This window comes from Cnephaeus nilssonii, assembly GCF_951640355.1.
Source record: "Cnephaeus nilssonii genome assembly, chromosome: 4".
Taxonomy (NCBI): Eukaryota; Metazoa; Chordata; class Mammalia; order Chiroptera; family Vespertilionidae; genus Cnephaeus; species Cnephaeus nilssonii.
This window is the reverse complement of record NC_137075.1, coordinates 76,867,708-76,884,759: the sequence shown is the minus strand read 5'-3', so window position 1 is coordinate 76,884,759 and position 17,052 is coordinate 76,867,708. Positions and strand designations below refer to the sequence as shown.

Below are 17,052 nucleotides of genomic sequence, written 5' to 3'. Positions count from 1 at the left end.
CCATTATTTACTAGCAATGTGATCTTGGGCACAATACTTAAGCTCTCTCCACCATGTCTCCATATATAAAATAGGGATAAAAAGTCTATTTTTCTTAGAGTTATAAAAATTATTATGTGAATAGTATAAACACAGCTCAATCTGGCACTTAGAAGTTCCTACAGACATTTTAAGTATGGTGATTACCAGAGGGAAAGGGAGTAGAAAAGAGTAAAGGAGGGATAAATGGTGACAAAAGGAGACTTGACTTTGGGTGGTGAACAAACAATACAATATACAGATGATGTATTATAGATGGTACACTTGAAACCTATATAACTTTATTGATCAATGTTACCCCACTAAATTCAATTTAAAAATTAACATTTTATACTTTTGATTAACACAGAGATAGCCAATACAGATATATCAAACATCTAACTAATCTTTTTTTAAAAATATGTTTTTAGTGATTTTTAGAGAAAGGAAGGGAAAGGGATAAAGAGATAGAAACATCAATGAGAGAGAAATATCATTGATCGGCAGCCTCCTGCATACCCCCTAATGAGGATAGAGCCTGTAACCCAGCAAGTGCCCTGAGAAGGAATCAAACCCTGTGACCTTTTATTTGGGAGCGGGAGGTGGAGGGAGAGGGTTGATGCCCAACCACAGAGCCACACCAGCCTGGCCTAACTAATTATCTTTGAAAGCAAAATAAAACACAATGTAAACAGCTATTGAAACAAGATTTTTAAAGGAAGATTATGTATACAACAATTAGAATGACACACAACTAATGGTGGAGCCACACCCTAAAAAGGCTAAACTAGTCTTTCCTTCATTTCTATACTTTCCACCCAACAAAATAAAACAAAAAGAAATACTGCCTGTTTTCCAGCTTTTATTTTCCTGATGAATACCATACAACTGCTCAAGGTCAGATTATTCTAATTTACCCTTCCTGCTCATTCTTAGATCAAATTAGTCACTTGAATATTCTATCTCTAAAACACCCCCTTTATCTATCACCCCTGCTACCTACTCCAAGATCTGATGATTTCTTATCCAAATTATTGGAATGGTCTTTTAAAAATTATTACCAAGCCTTGAGTATCTCCTGTCATTATTCCACACCAGTACAACACTGTCCCATTGGCTCATTAGTGGTCATAGAATAAATTCTTACCCTGACAGCTTAGCTGACAGCCAAGTCTGTTTTTCAAGCCTCATTTTTAGTCATTTACCAGTTCTAGCTACCTATAGCAGATTACATGCTTCTTCTCCAATATGCTCAACACCCTGTATCTCCGTGACTTTGTTTTTTGCTATAAAGGTTCTTCCATCCTCTTTCTACCTGTTAAACTCCTATTCATCTTTTAAGATCAAACTATAGCTGTATTTACTAAATGCGGAATTGTTTTGTTATCTGTATTCAATAACACTATAAATTCTTACATTACTTTCACATTAAATTATAGTAATTAGTTTACATAATTATCTCCCCCTTTAGAGTCTGAATTTACTGAAGGCAAAAAATCATATGATCCCAGGAAGTGAAGCAATTCACATAAAACAGTTAATATTTGGAAAATTGAACTGAAGTTCAGAAAATCTACACTAATAAAAGAGTAAGATGCAAATTGACTGTACCTCTGTGACACCCACCAGCCAATCAGGAGTATGCAAATTAACCCAACAAAGATGGGCAGGGTGGGACACTTGCACCGCCGCCATGGCGATGACGCAGGTGTTCCGCACCGCCCCAGCCGCTCCGGGCCTCTAGGCAGCGTGGGAAGGCGGAAAGGCGGCTCCGGGCCAGAGCAAAGGCGATGCCGGCAGCCAGGGGAAGGAAGGCCCATTCTTGCACGAATCTTCGTGAATCGGGCCTCTAGTAAACTATAACTCTATGAGACTAGGTTCCAAACTTCATCGATATTTTCAAATACAATAGAACTGCTCTTTACTCAACATAATCATGATTAATAGTTGATTATTTTTAAAGACCTGTTAAAGGAAGAAAACAAACATACTCCTGAACACAAACTTAAAACATAATAGTAAGTGTACAGTAGTTTTCTAACTTAATTACATAAGCCAAGATCTAGTCTTTAATTGGAGTATCTTGTACAAACCATACCTGTCGTCTATATTGTTCAGTTTCTGTTTTTCTAAAAGTGGACCAAGAACTTGAGAAGCAGAATCCTTATGGAGTTTTGCAATTTTTTTCCCAACCTTATAAACTACTTAATTAAATTACCATAACAAGTACCATTGGCATAAGGTGTGAATGCCAACGCGTCCAACTCTATCTAAGTGTATAACTGAACTGGTGAGAGAAGTACAGAGGTGTATTTGAGGACATCTTCAGAATTCAGCCTTTATTCATTACTAGTGGCCCGGTGCACGAAATTCATGCACATTAAAAGGAAATTAATTAGAGGAAATAATTTAATATTGCTATTTGCCCTTTCTCTATAATAGAAGTGTCAGAGATGAAAGAAAATTAGTAAAATGTATATGAAAACCTTCCTCCTGTCAGAGTCTGGGGTGAACCACAGGACCCAGAGTCAAGTCCCCGCCCACCCACATGCATCTCAAAATCGCGTGAGACCCAGACCCAGCCAGCTCCCACCCCCATTGGGCTAGATCCAGACCTGGCCAGTCCCACCCTTGTCAACCCCTGCCAGGCAAGGAACGTAGCCTCAGGTCCCCTGGCCCGGCACCAGGATGGGGGGCATGGCCTGAGGTCCAGACCAGGGTGGGGGGCGTGCCATGAAGTCCCCCATCAAGCCCTATTGGGTAGGGTGCATGGCCTGAGGTCCCCAGTCAAGCCCCACCAGGCGGGGGGGGGGGGGGGGGGGGACGTAGCCTGAGTTCCCCCGACCCAGCACTGGGGGTGCACCTTGAGGTCCCCCGTCAAGCCCCACTGGGTGGGGAGCATGGCCTGAGGTCCCCTGTCAGGCCCTGCCACACAGGGGGGTGCAGCCTCAGGTCCCCTGGCCCGGTTCTAGGGTGGGGGTTGCAGCCTGAGGTCCCTCGGCCTGGTGCCGGGGTGGGGGGGGGGGGCGCGGCCTGAAGTCCCCTGTCAAGCCCCACTTGGTGGTGGGCGTGGCCTGAGGTCCCCGGCCTGGCGCTGGGGTGGGGGGAGCAGCCTGAGGTCTCCTAGTCCAGCACCAGGACAGGAAGCGCATCTTGAGGTCCCCCATCAAGCCCCACCAGGCGGGGGGGCGTGGCCTCAGGTCCCCTGGCCTGGCACCAGGGCAGGGATTATGGCATGAGGTCCCTCGGCCTGGTGCCAAGGCGGGAGGCGTGCCTGAGGTCCCCTGTCAAGCCCCGCCAGGAGGGGGGTGCGGTCTGAAGTCCCCTATCAAGCCAAGCCAGGCAGGTGGGTGCAGCCTCAGGTCCCCTGGCCGGGTGCTGGGGCAGGGGGCGCGGCCTGAGGTCCCCGTCAAGCCCCACTGGGCAGGGGGTGCGGTCTGAGGTCCCCCAGCCTGGTGCTGAGGTGGGGGGCGTGGCCTGAGTTCCCCCGACCCAGCACTAGGGGTGCACCTTAAGGCCCCCTGTCAAGCCCCGCTGGGTGGGGGGCACGGCCTGAGGTACCCTGTCAAGCCCAGCCAGGCAGGGGGGTGCAGCCTCAGGTCCCCTGGCCCAGTGCTGGGGCAGGGGGCGCAGCCTGAAGTCACCTGTCAAGCCCCACCTGGTGGGGGGCGCAGCCTGAGGTCCCCCGGCCTGGCGCTGGGGCGGGGAGAGCAGCCTAAGGTCCCCTAACCCAGCACCAGGACGGGAAGCACACCTTGAGGTCCCCCGTCAAGCCCTGCTGGGCGGGGGGCATGGCCTCAGGTCCCCTGGCCTGGCGCCGGGGTGGGGGGCGTGGCCTGAGGTCCCCTGTCAAGCCCTACGGGGGCGGGGGCGGGGGAGGGCGTAGCCTCAGGTCCCTGCTTATTAGTTGTTAAGGCTCCTTATGGGAACTTGGCTTCAGCTATGGGTGCAGCCATCTTTGTGACAGAGTGATGGTCAATTAGCATATTCCCACTTTATTAGATAGGATGCTTTGGGCATGAGTCAGTACATTTTATGGAAGAACTGGGAAATGTCAGTTACTCCAATGAGTCAATTGCATGGAGGCTGCTGAATAAGAGAACTTCAACATACTACAAATGAAGACAGTCCTTCATAAATATACATAATAAAATCACTTTCAAATTAAACGCTCTGAGCCACAGTTTCCTTCTCTGGTAAGAAAGGGTTACATATTAGGTAGTCCTAATATCCAAATTTGCTCTTACCTGCCAATCCTCGCTCCCACTTGTGAACATGAACCTCATTTTACCTATGAGCCCCAGGTTGTTCATATTTTAACACTAATTTATCTCATAGCAAAATATATATATATTTTTTAAAACTATGACTCAACCAGAACCTTGTTCCAGAATCAAGATCTCTTCTTCCCCACCTTATTTATCCATCAGTTTCTTTTAGTTATCCTGCATGCCTGGTTGGAATTGTGACCATATATTCAACTTGCTCTGACATCTATGGTATCCTTTCTCTTTATTGCCTGACCAGACTTTTTGTCTTAGACTTAATATTTTTGTTTATAGCCAGATTTCTACATATCTGCATACTTGTCCAGTTCTTAAAGAGTTCTCCTTGGTTTATCTTCTAAGTCTTATCTTAACTTTTCTACTTTGCCTTGGCTTTCCCAATTCCACCATCTTTTCAGCTAAAATCCAGACATTAATAGTTGCTAAGGCAATGATGGCGAACCTATGACACGCGTGTCAGCACTGACATTTGTAGCCATTTCTGATGACACGCGGCCGCTGAGGTGGCCGCATGCCGAGGATGAAACATTTGCTGCTCCTGAGGATGAAACATTTGCGACTAGAGTCTTGGAGTTAGAAGACTCTAGTTGCAAATGTTTCATCCTCCCCTATTAGACACTCTGTGCCGGAGGTCTGTAGGCCAAAACAACAGAAGTCCGGCACAGAGCGTCTAGTTCTGGGACTTCTGGTTAAGCTGGGATCTTTGCCCTCACTTCCGCCGGCTGAGCAGGGAGCAGCGGAACGCAGCGGGGGACGCATCTCTGGGAGCCCTGCCACTACCAGTAGCCAAATAGCAGTTAACCACAGCAACCATTATCTACTGTTCTGGGGTGTCATGGATTTCTAATCCATCATTACTGAGATAAGTGAGGGGGAGGCTGGGAGAGGCGAGGGTTTGTGGCGTGCTATGGGTGCCATTTCCCACCATTAGAAATAGCGGCAGCCATTTTAATTCACATAAAGAACACCATCTTGCTCCATAGTGCAGACTCCATTTCACCACTATTACTGTTGTGCATCCTTATTAACCCCTATTTCTGCTTATTAACCCTGCCCTTTTCTAAAAGACAGTTATATGCACCATTTTGTGGTTAGTTAGGCTAGTTAACCCCTAATTGCCTGCAGGCCTAACAAGCTATCTATAATTCTATCTTCTGTCACTGCCCCCCTGATGGAGAACCCAAAAAATAAAAAACTAAGGTTAAGTAAAGGAAATGGTAGTAGCAGTGGCCGACCCTTTCAAGAGACATGGACTGAGATGTATGGCTTTACAGAAAAAAATGGCAGATCATTTTGCGTTCTATGTACTGAAACGGTAGTAAGCAGAACGTGGAATATAAATAGACATTTTGATACTAATCATTCCCAGCTCTTGGAAAAAAGTGAGGATGAAAGGAAGGAATACATTTCCAGGCAGCTACACCTTTATAAGAGCCAATCTAATTCCATCCTTAAATTTATGAAAGGCTCTACAAATTTAACATCTGCAAGTTTGAGCATTGCTCACTCTATAGCTCAGCATGGAAAAGCGCTCAGTGAGGCAGAATTTATTAAAGAAACTCTCCTAAGATGTGCACCAGTTCTATTTCACGATATGCAGAATAAAGATGCAATTATTAAGAGAATATCTGAGTTACCACTCAGTAGAAATATCATAAAAGACCGAATAATGAGACTGAACACAAACATACAACATCAATTAAAGAGAGACATAAGGAAGTGTAAATAGTTTTCGATCTCTCTTGATGAAACTACTGATGTCACATCACATGCTCAGTTGGCTATTATTGGTCAATATTCTGATGTTCTCGCAATGAGAGAAGAGTTGATAAAGTCAGTATCAGTGTCAACAAGTAAATCAGGAAGCGAAATATGTAAGGTTGTTATACAAACATTTCGTGACCTAAGCATTGATATCTCTAAAGTTGTGTCAGTGACGACAGATGGGGCACCAAATATGGTGGTGGAAAAAGTCAGATTTGTCAAATTGTTTACAGAAGCTATTGGACATCCGATTGTGCCTTTTCATTGTATTATCCATCAGGAGGCTTTATGTGCCAAGGCAAGATTCACCAACTTAAACGACTTAATGTCAGTTGTTACAAAAATAGTTAATTTAATAGCTGCTCACCCCCTTCACAACGAAAATTTTCGGCACTTTTACTGGAGGTTGATTCCACCTACAGTGGACTGCTGATGTACAATAATGTAAGATGGCTGAGCCGAGGCAAAGTTCTTGAGCACTTTGTGGAGTGCTTTGAAGAAATTAAGGTATTTCTTGAGGATAAGGATCTGGGAAACTTTCCTCAGCTTAATGATGTTAAGTGGGTCAACACCCTGATGTTTTTTACAGATCTCTCTGTTCATATTAATGAACTGAACTTAAAGTTACAAGGTTTTGGCAAAAGTATTGACGTTATGTTTGGATACATAAAAGCTTTTGAAAGTAAAGTTAAAATTTTCAAGCGAGATGTAGAAACTAAAACTTATAAGTATTTTCCTCGAGTAACAAAGTATTTTGAGAAGGCCAGTGCAGCTGTACAAAATGAAATGGAACTCTTGCATATGAAGTACCAGCATGTTTTAGACTCGTTACTTGACCAGTTTAGTGATAGATTTAGTCAATTTAGAAGTCTAGAACAGACCATAAAAATAATTAAGTATCCTGATGTAGTAGTCTACATTAGTTTGGAATTAAATGGTTTCCAATGGATGCAAATTGATGATTTGGAGATGCAACTTGCAGAATTTCAAGACAGTATCTGGGCTCAGGTGTTTATCGACTTGAGGTCAAAGCTTGAGAATCTGGAAAGGTGCTGCTTGGAGAATCAAGAGGAGTGCCACTACGAACAGGAAATTTGGAGTGCCTGGAACCGACTACCAGACACTTTTAGCACCCTGAAAAATATAGCAATGGCTTTACTCACAATTTTTCCCTCTACATACTTTTGTGAGGCCTTATTCTCAGCGTTAAATAATATCAAAACCAACAAAAGAAACAGATTGACAGATGAAGTTAGTAGCGCTTGCTTGGGCCTGAAGTGTACAAAATACCAACCTTCAATTGAAGATTTAGCCAATGAAATTCAGCAACAAAAAAGTCACTAATAGGCAGGTTAGTTAAAGAATTCCCCCTCCCCCTCACTTATCTTAGTTCACGGCACCCCACACAAGCTAAATAATATCAAGACCAACAAAAGAAACTGACTGATGGATGAACAAAGAAGTCACTAAGCAGGTAAGTCAAATATTTAGTTTTTGATTTATTAAATACAATTATATATAACAATTATACATTTACGTTATTTAAACTATAAATATCGCGAAATAATGTTTTTTCCTCAAAGTGACACACTACCTGAGTTATGCTCAGTTTTTTGGCGAAGTTTGACACACCAAGCTCAAAAGGTTGCCCATCACTGTGCTAAGGTAACTTTCAAAGCACAGTGAACAATTACAATGAAAAAGCAATGGTCCCAAAGCACTAAGAGATCCCAGAAAAAGCCTAAAGTATGTTCTGTACATGCTATTTGCTATGACATAACAAATGAACTTAGATATTTTAGAAAAGTTTCAGAAACAGTGGAAATAGGGATTAGAATACTCCATCCCTCAGGAATTTAAATTTTCTAAAAATTTATCATATATAAACCTTCTCAAGAATAATTACTTTCATCCATTTCTTTCATTTGTGACGTTTCTTTGTCTCCGCATTTTGGCTGCTTCCCTGTGTTTGTTTCTATGTATTGGGTAACTGCTAAGTCTCTCTGAGTTGATAGAGTGGCCTTGTGTAGTAGGTGTCCTATAGGGCCCAGTGGCTCTTCCTCCCCAATCACCTGAGATGGACACTCTTGGTGCACCCCTTTGTGGGCTGTGTGCACAGTCTTATTGTAGTTGAGCCTTGATTGCTGTTGGTATCACTGGGAGAAATTGACCTCCAGTCCAATTGGTTGTGGGGACCAGCTGCGACTACAGAGGGATAGCTGCTACAGGCGTTTACCTAGGCCGCCATCTTGGTTCCTCCACAACATTAATTTTTAACTGATATACAACTATGTACAGACTTTTTAACACCTCTGAAATCTTATTTAAGAAAACAGAAACAATACTTTCTTTTAATTAAAACATCCTTTTAACTAATCATAACAGAAATAAAAGGCGCTAAGATTACTTTAACCTCCGGTTCTAGAATAACACTAAATAAAAGAATTCCACTTCAACAGTCAACTACTTCAAAGTGTTTTGAAACTACTGTATCACAGAAGCATAAATGATAAACAACATATAGCTTTAGTCACCATGGACATAGTTATTAGAAATCCTATTTTTTTTATCTGAATATTCTTTCCTTTTGTTTACTCTAATACATCACCAACATATAGATGACATGTACAGATATAGCCTTCTTTTCCAGGTAAAAAATGGTATTCATCATATTTTTCCTAAGACAAAATATTTATTACTTAAGTATATCCTTTACTTAAGTATGCCTTCACATAACAAACATGATTATGTGCAACAGGGAATAATTAGGTAAACATCAGGTATCACAATAAAACTTGTTAGAGTTTTTAAATGTTCTCCTTGGCATCCAAAAGATAAATGCACACATTAGAACACCAAAAGTATAAGCTTTAAAAACGAACCAATTTCTTCTACTTCTTCCAGGAAGTCATTATATTCTCTTAGACTAGGAAAGTCTTCTTCTCTTTTATTGTATCTATAAGAGAAAAAAAATTAACATATCACATATCACTTGCTTTCAATATTATCTAACTAGTTAGTTTATTCTTACTTAATTCATACATGATACATAGAAAAGGATTGTTTACTATATAAAATGTAACCAGGTTTGTGACTAGACCAAGAATGTTGTTCTTACTAGTATATTTGTATGACTACAGAGACGTAGAATCAGGCGAGAGTGGTATAACACAAAATCTTTCTTACACGAGAAAGAAAAAGAAACTTGAACCCTGAAAGAATGGAAAATGAGCTTAAAACAAGTCTATCATTGGAAATCATGATACTGCTTACTTCTTATAGATTCGTTAATTTCCAAAAAGCTAAAAATTAATTCAAAAAATACAGTCCAATTTTTCATGCCAGTTATAGCCTGAGGAATTTTGTAAATATTTAATACTAGAGGACCAATGCACAAAAATTCGTGCAAGAGTAGGTCTTCCTTCCCCCGGCTGCTGGCACTTGCTTCCCTCCGGCACCCGGGACCTGGCCTTCCCTCCTCTGCCCACCAGCAGGCACCTGGGACTCCGGCTGGCTTCCCCCAGGCTGCCCCGCAGGCACCTAGAACCTGGGTTGACTTCCCCTGGGCCACCCTCAGGCACCAGGGACCCGGGCTGGATTCCCTCTGGCCCTGGCTTTGTCCGGAAGGACAACTGGAATGACGTTCAGAAGATGTCTGGTCTAATTAGCATATTACCCTTTTATTATTATAGATACCTCTGAAGAATTGGAAAACCATAGGCATTAATGATAAGAAGAAGAAAAAACAAGAATCTAAGACAGACTATTTCCTAGAAGTAATCCAAATAATAAAAGAGCAGCTTGGGGCATTGATAAAGTAAAACTGCTTAGGTGCCTAGAAAGATGCTGCTAAAACACTGGTGACCAAGGTTGAAATTTCAACCAAAATAAATAAAATAAAACAATAATAGATTAAATATATATTAACTCTTTAAACTTCCAAAACAATAAGGTAGCTTGTAGTAAGACAGATAAAATGAAACCCAAAGCTATCAATAAAGAGTAAAAAACAAATTATAAATGAAAAAGAATATATAGGTATATACACACATACAAAAATATACAGGGTGTTCCAAAAACATGTTCACACACTTTAACAGCTGATAGCTCAATTGATGTTTTTTTTCTTTTCAGCCAAAGCTTTGAACAAAGGAAATTCATCCTAAAATGCTACTGGAAATTTGAAAACACAGTGTAAGTACAAACACTGCCTTTATAATTATTCAGTGTGTATACATTTTGGGGGGACAGCCTGTATCCCCCCAAAAAATGTATACACACTTTAATAGTGGATAACTCATTTAATTTTCACTCCTTTCCCGATTTAACTGATTTAAAATAATGGGTGAAGCTAGACTAAGCTTTGAACAAAGAAAATTTATCCATTAGACTTTTTCATTGGGATACATAAAAGATAATGTTTACAGTACAAAACTGGCAAAAGTTGACGAATTGAGAGCGCACTAATACCAAACGAAATTATTCTTGTTGTTTGTGATTTCATTGCTTCATATTATCAGCAGTGCCTGAACCAGAACGGTCATCAGTTTGAAAACAGGCATTGACCAAAAAAATTATTCATTTATGTAGATTCTTTTAAATTTTGAAAATGAACTGTATGTTAATAAACACTGACTTTATAATAATTCAAAGTGTGTATATATTTTTTAGGACATCCTATATATCAAAATAAATCATAGCTAGCATATGATTTTTTCTAATGGCCTTCAGATCTCAACTTAAATGTTACCCCCTCAGGCCTTATATGACATCACTGACCCACATCAACACTCAGTCATTAACTTCACAGCATTTTTCTCAATTTATAATCCCATTTTTTTATTTACCTATTTTAAATTGTCTACTTCTATGTTATCCTATGTTACCATTCTTTTGAGAGGAGCTATCTTACTCATTCCATACCTAGAGCCTAATATGTAGAATGCAGTGTTTGCACATAGTAGGTACTCAATATATATTTGTTAACTAAATTAATGTAAAAATAGCAAATAAATGAATTGTGAAGCCATCAATCAAGAGGATCTACTCTTCTCTAATAAAGGTTAAATAATTAATATTTCTGAGTTCTCTAAAAACTTAATGTTTGTTGAACAAATACATACATGAATTTATACTTGCCCAACTGTCCACATTTCTATCTGGAAATAATGATATCAATTACTGAAATAATTATTTTTAAAATCCTCTTTGTGGAATGGATCATTCAAGCAATAATACTTACATTTTTAGCACTTTTTTCCGAATCTCAACCTCCTTGTCAACAGTAGGATCTTCAAAGAGTTGTACCCTAAAATTGCTCTTTCTAAGGGGAATGCCACACTCTGGACAGTTTCCAGCTCCTCTCACAAATAGTAAATCCACACAACTTTCACACCTGTTCAGAGAAAAATAGAATATAACTTTTAAGCTAGTATTCAAATGTACAAGATTGTAGATAGTTTTCCTTTTTATGTTTTGGTGTAGGGAGGGTGTTTGTTTGGGTGGGCTTTTTGAGGGTTGGAAAATTAGTCATTGCTACTTAAAATCTTACAAAAAGTCTTAGGAAAATGTTCATTTTCATTTGGAAGTTACTTTTCAGATATAGGTATTCCAAGGAATACCAATTTGGTTTACCAAATTAAACAAATTTACAAATTAAAACAAATAGAGTTGGGGACTAGGAGGATTCAGAGGTAGCAGGATAGGGAGAGTCAAAGAGGCATGTAAAAGAGTAGTCTATGGTCACCTCCATTCTCAGTCCAGTATCACCCTTAAACCTGGGCAAGAAAAGCCTCTGCTAAAATCACTAAGACCAATACTTTTTTTCCCCTTTCAGCCTTGTAAGAAAGTTTGAAAGTTCAGTAAGCAATTACACAAATGGGAATTATAAAAGAGAAGTGCTAGCTGAAGAAGTGCAAGCCAAAGGATGAAAAACTGAGAGTCCTCCATATGTATATGCAGAAAAAGGAGAAAACTACCACAACTTATGCCTAAGAAGTCCTAGAAAGAGTGACTACTTATAAAAACTTCAACCAGTTAAAGTTGGCTGCCCAAATCCACCAAAGTGATTGCCTACACTGGTTTCCCAGACACCTGCATCCCCTCTCTCCTCTCTTCTGGGTAGTGCAATATGGGAAAGAACTTAGAAGTTTGAGCTGGAAGAGCAAGGAACTGAAGAGGTCAACCTCTCTGTACCAGATTCCTGGGGATTGGCGAGGACTGGGATGATTAAGAGTGATACATTTCCCCTAATCTTTGTAGTTAAAGGAAATTAAATCCAACTACAGAAGTTGAAAATGGATCTAAGTACCACCCAATTATTCCTGCCCTGCCCCAACAAATCCATGCTACTTAAATCAGACTAGCAAGTGGAAAGGCTGGCCAGAGAAGAGAGCAGCTCTTTTAGCCCCTGGGTCTTGAGAATGCAGGCTTCAGGGAACTCAGGATGAAGATTGGAAACTAAGATTGTACCAAGGATTTACCTTTCTTAACTTTTAAATATTTACAACTTTCAGAATGTAGTCATCAAGTTATAATCTTGCCCAAGTAGATATATGTTAGGACCACACATTACTCCTTTCTTAGCATTATCTGAAATTCTTTCTTTATGTGTTCATTTTCTATAACTACCACTAGTATGTAAACTGCATTGGGGCAGGAATTTGGCCTAACTTCTTCTCTATCCCTAGTGCCTGACACTTAATAAGTACTCAATAAACTATACATAACAACAAATACATATGACAAAGAGAAAAAGAAAAATTCTAATGGTAAGGGGAAAGTTGATTTTTCCCAAAAATTTAGTTGATTTGTGGAATAAGCTAAATGAGAAAAATGAAACAGGGAAATAAGAATTTTTAATCCTTATTAATAAAATTAATAAGTTACCAATTATATTATTAATTAGTTGGTTATTAATAAAATACTAACATTCACCTTTGCATCATTCTATCTTAATAGTGCCATTAAAATATAGAAAAAAATCCCTAAGAGGGAAAACAGAGACCACTTTGGGATTGGGACAATTGAGAGTGGGGCATTTCTCCTAATCTTTGTGGTTAGAGGAAATTAAATACAACTACAGAAGATGAAAATGAGCATACTTTATAACTACACTGACTAAAGATACTTATAGGCAAGGAGCATTCTGAAATACTCAAAACTATTGAGCCACAAATAATATTCTGTATTTCAAGGACTTAAAAGAGTAGTTTCCATCAATAATTCAGTCAACAAGGTAATATAAAACACTTCAATATTTCTAAAGATCATACTGTATATTAAAACATCATACATTCTTTGTTTCCACCATTAGTTCTACATCTCTGCTTTTTAAAAATCTGCCATAAAACATAAGGATTTCAACAGTATTAAATAATGTTTAAAATAATTTATTGTCCACCCTGGCCGGTATGGCTCAGTTAGTTGGAGCATCGACTGGTGCACTGAAGGGTCGCAGGTTTGATTTCCAGTCAGGGCACATACCCAGGTTCCAAGTTAGATCCTTGATCCAGGCGTGAATGGGAGGCAGCCGATCAATGTTTCTTTCTCTCTCTCTCCCTCTCTCTTCCTCTTTCTCTAGAATCAATAAAAACATATCTAGTCCTAACCGTTTTGGCGCAGCGGATAGAGCCATCGGCTTACGGACTGAAGGGTCCAGGTTCGATTCTGGTCAAGGGCATGTACACCTTGGTTACGGGCACATCCCCAGTAGGAGGTGTGCAGAAGGCAGCTGATCAATGTATGTTTCTCTCCCATCGATGTTTCAAACTCTCTATCCCTCTCCCTTCATCTCTCTAAAAAAATCAATAAAATATATTTTTTAAAATAATAAAATAAAAACATATCTTCAGGTGAGGATCAAAAATAATAATAATAATTTATTTTCCTATACCACTTTTTCCCTTTCCAATTTTAATTGCTGAAAAGAACAAACAATTCCTTTTTTTTATTAAGCTCAAATACAGAAGTACATAGAGAAAAAACTGAAATTTCTACTTTATTCTGTTCTACCCTCACCTTCCACAGGTAGCATACTACTGTTAAATGAAATGTTTATGTGGCCAGGTGTTTTTCTACATATTTACAATATACACTAAGTGGCCAGATTATTATGATCTCTGAACGCATAATAATCTGGCCACTCAATGTATATTCTATATAATAAAAGGCTAATATGCAAATTGTCCCCTCAACCAGGAGTTCGACCAGCAGGCAGGCCAGCCAACCGCCCATGTCCCCTCCCCCTGCCAGGCTGGCCAGACCCCACCCATGCACGAATTCATGCACTGGGCCTCTAATACACACACATACACACACACACACACACACACACACACACACACTGAGTGGCCAGATTATTATGCATTCAGAGATCATAATAATATTTACAAATTACAGATACAGAAACTAATCATATATAAAAGGAAAAGCAGGAGAAAAGTTGATAATTGCTAGTTCACTTCATCTGGCAACAGAGCAACCAAAACAGCAGTATGTGGGCAATCTTTTGCCTCAAAGAGTGCCATGAATTTTTTCAAACAAAATCTTATATTCTGCAAACAAAAAAAAATTTGCTGAAAAAGCCAAAATTCTCAGTCATTACCCATTCCAAAGATATTTTTATGGTTTTCTTTTGTTTTTTAAAAATCAGAATAGGGCCTACTCTTTTCTCTCTGAACAACTTATTTTGAGATTATATTTTCTTATATAAAGAATAGTTAGCTACTTATATTCCTTTTTTGAGATTATTAACCATCCTGTTTGCTTTTGCTTCTTCAAGAATGATTATATTCCATGGAGAATTTCAATAATTATTAAAACAGATAAACAGACTTAGGAAAACATAATCATAAATTCTGAATGTCATATTTTCTTTGAAGTAACCAGGTTTTATCAGCACTTTCCATTCTTCTTTAGCCCCTTGGATTCTGGAAACAACTCAAAACAGAAACCTATGGTCTTGAAAGATAAAAACTAAATGATAACTTCTGTTAAAAATTTATTCCCACAAAAAAATTATTTCTTAAACCCATAGTTACTGAACTCTCTAGAATAGGAGCTAGACATTACTAAGGAAATTTTTTCTCCCAAAATATGCGGCCTAACTTTTCTGTACCAGTGACTACTGATTGTAAAGCCATATCTTTGAACATTTTAGGAATCTTAACTAAATAGACCATTTGAAAAAAATCTTTGCCCTAAATGAGGAAAATTTTGAGGTAGATGACTTAAATGATCACTAGTTAATTACATTAATAAAATCTTACTGGCATGCATTAATGAAATGTGTGCAAGAATTCACAGAAAACCCACTAAAAATAATATCAGCTGCATTTTTGAAAAAAAAATATTCAATTTATAAATAGACTTTGTTCCAATAGTTTGCTTACAAATTAGCTACTTGGAACTCAGAATACATTTTCCCAAAGAAACTGTTAAATATGATAGTTAGGTTTTCAACTAAATTATACTGCCCCACATAAGATGAACACTGTATTAGGCAATTCTTTTTCTTATTTTTCTCTCCCCTCCTCTCACCATAAAACAGTAATACCAGCTTTCAAATGGGAGTTAAAATGGGGTAAGAGAAGAATATTTTAGCAATTTAGGTCCCAATTTGAATCTTCATCTTAAAATTTTGATGATTTCCATACTTTAAATAACTTTGATAGAAGGGATATATAATCCTTATAAAAAGGGATTACCTATTTACACATAATATGAATCTAAAAACAATTAATCATAGAATCCAGATAGCCTTAATTATTATAACTAGAGGCCCAGTGCACAAATTCGTGCACGGGTGGGGTCCCTCTAGGTGGCCTGCAGGGATCGGGCTGAAACCCACAGTCCAATGCTGCCTGCAGCTCCTACCTGCCGCTCCAGCTCATCCTGGCCCCACTGTGCCTACCGCGGGCTTGCACCCAATCAGTCCTGATCAGGAGAGGCTCACGCTGCCACAGCAGTGCTCACCAACCATGAGCCCTGCGTCTGGCGCCCTCCCAAAGGGAGTGGCCTGTGGGATCAGGCTGAAACCGGCTCTCCAACATCCCCTCAGGGGTCTCAGATTGCAAGAGGGTGCAGGCCAGGCTGAGGGACCCCACTGGTGCATGATCAGGCCGGGGAGGGACCGCGCAAGGGCTCCGGCCCATCTCGCTCAGTCCCAATCAACTGGACCCCAGCAGCAAGCTAACCTACCGGTTGAAGCATCTGCCCCCTGGTGATCAGTGCACATCATTGCAAGGGACTGAGCAGCCTTAGCATATCATTAGCACATTACGCTTTGATTGGTTTAGTTGTTCTGCTGTTCGGTCTATTTGCACATTACCCTTTTATTATATAGGAATGCATTGTAGTATAGAGGACAATGAACATGGGCAAGTTCAATAACTGGCATAAAATTATCCTATATAATAAAAGGCTAATATGCAAATCAACCAAGCGGCGGAATGACTGATTGCTATGACATGCACTGACCACCAGGGGCATATGCTCAATGCAGGAGCTGCCCCCTGGTGGTCAGTGCACTCCCACAGGGGGAGTGCCACTCAGCCAGAAGCCGGGCTCACAGCTGGCAAGCACAGCGGCAGTGGCGGGAGCCTCTCCCACCTCCGCAGCAGCACTAAGGATGCCCGACTGCCGACTTAGGCCTAAGCCATCAGTTGGACATCCCCCGAGGGCACCCGGACTGCGAGGAGGCGCACGCCAGGCTGAGGGAACCACCCTCCAAATGCACAAATTTTGTGCACTTGGGCCTCTATTATACCTATAAGAACTGACCATGGTCCTCTTTACATTCCACATGTTCTCCTTCAATCTTAATCTTACTCATAACTTATACAATGATAATCCGTGGTGTCTATTACTAGCCCAAATATCTCTCCTGAGTTCCTTTTAGGCACTGCCTATTGCACAATTCTTTAATATTCAACAGACATCTGTTGTTGTTGTTTTGTTTTGAAAAATAAAGTTGCCTGAAACT

At 40.0% G+C, this 17,052-nt stretch overlaps 1 protein-coding gene across 1 annotated transcript in view; it reads right to left on the bottom strand.

Moving 5' to 3' along the window:
• The window catches only part of MNAT1 (MNAT1 component of CDK activating kinase), a 200,233-nt gene that overhangs the window by 128,605 nt on the left and 54,576 nt on the right, over positions 1–17,052 (bottom strand). Inside the window, exons 2-3 of the mRNA XM_079768395.1 lie at positions 11,311–11,463; positions 8,951–9,024 (exon numbers count right to left, since the gene is read on the bottom strand). Coding sequence (XP_079624521.1) covers positions 8,951–9,024; positions 11,311–11,463 — 227 coding nt within the window. The remainder of the gene's footprint in view (positions 1–8,950; positions 9,025–11,310; positions 11,464–17,052) is intronic.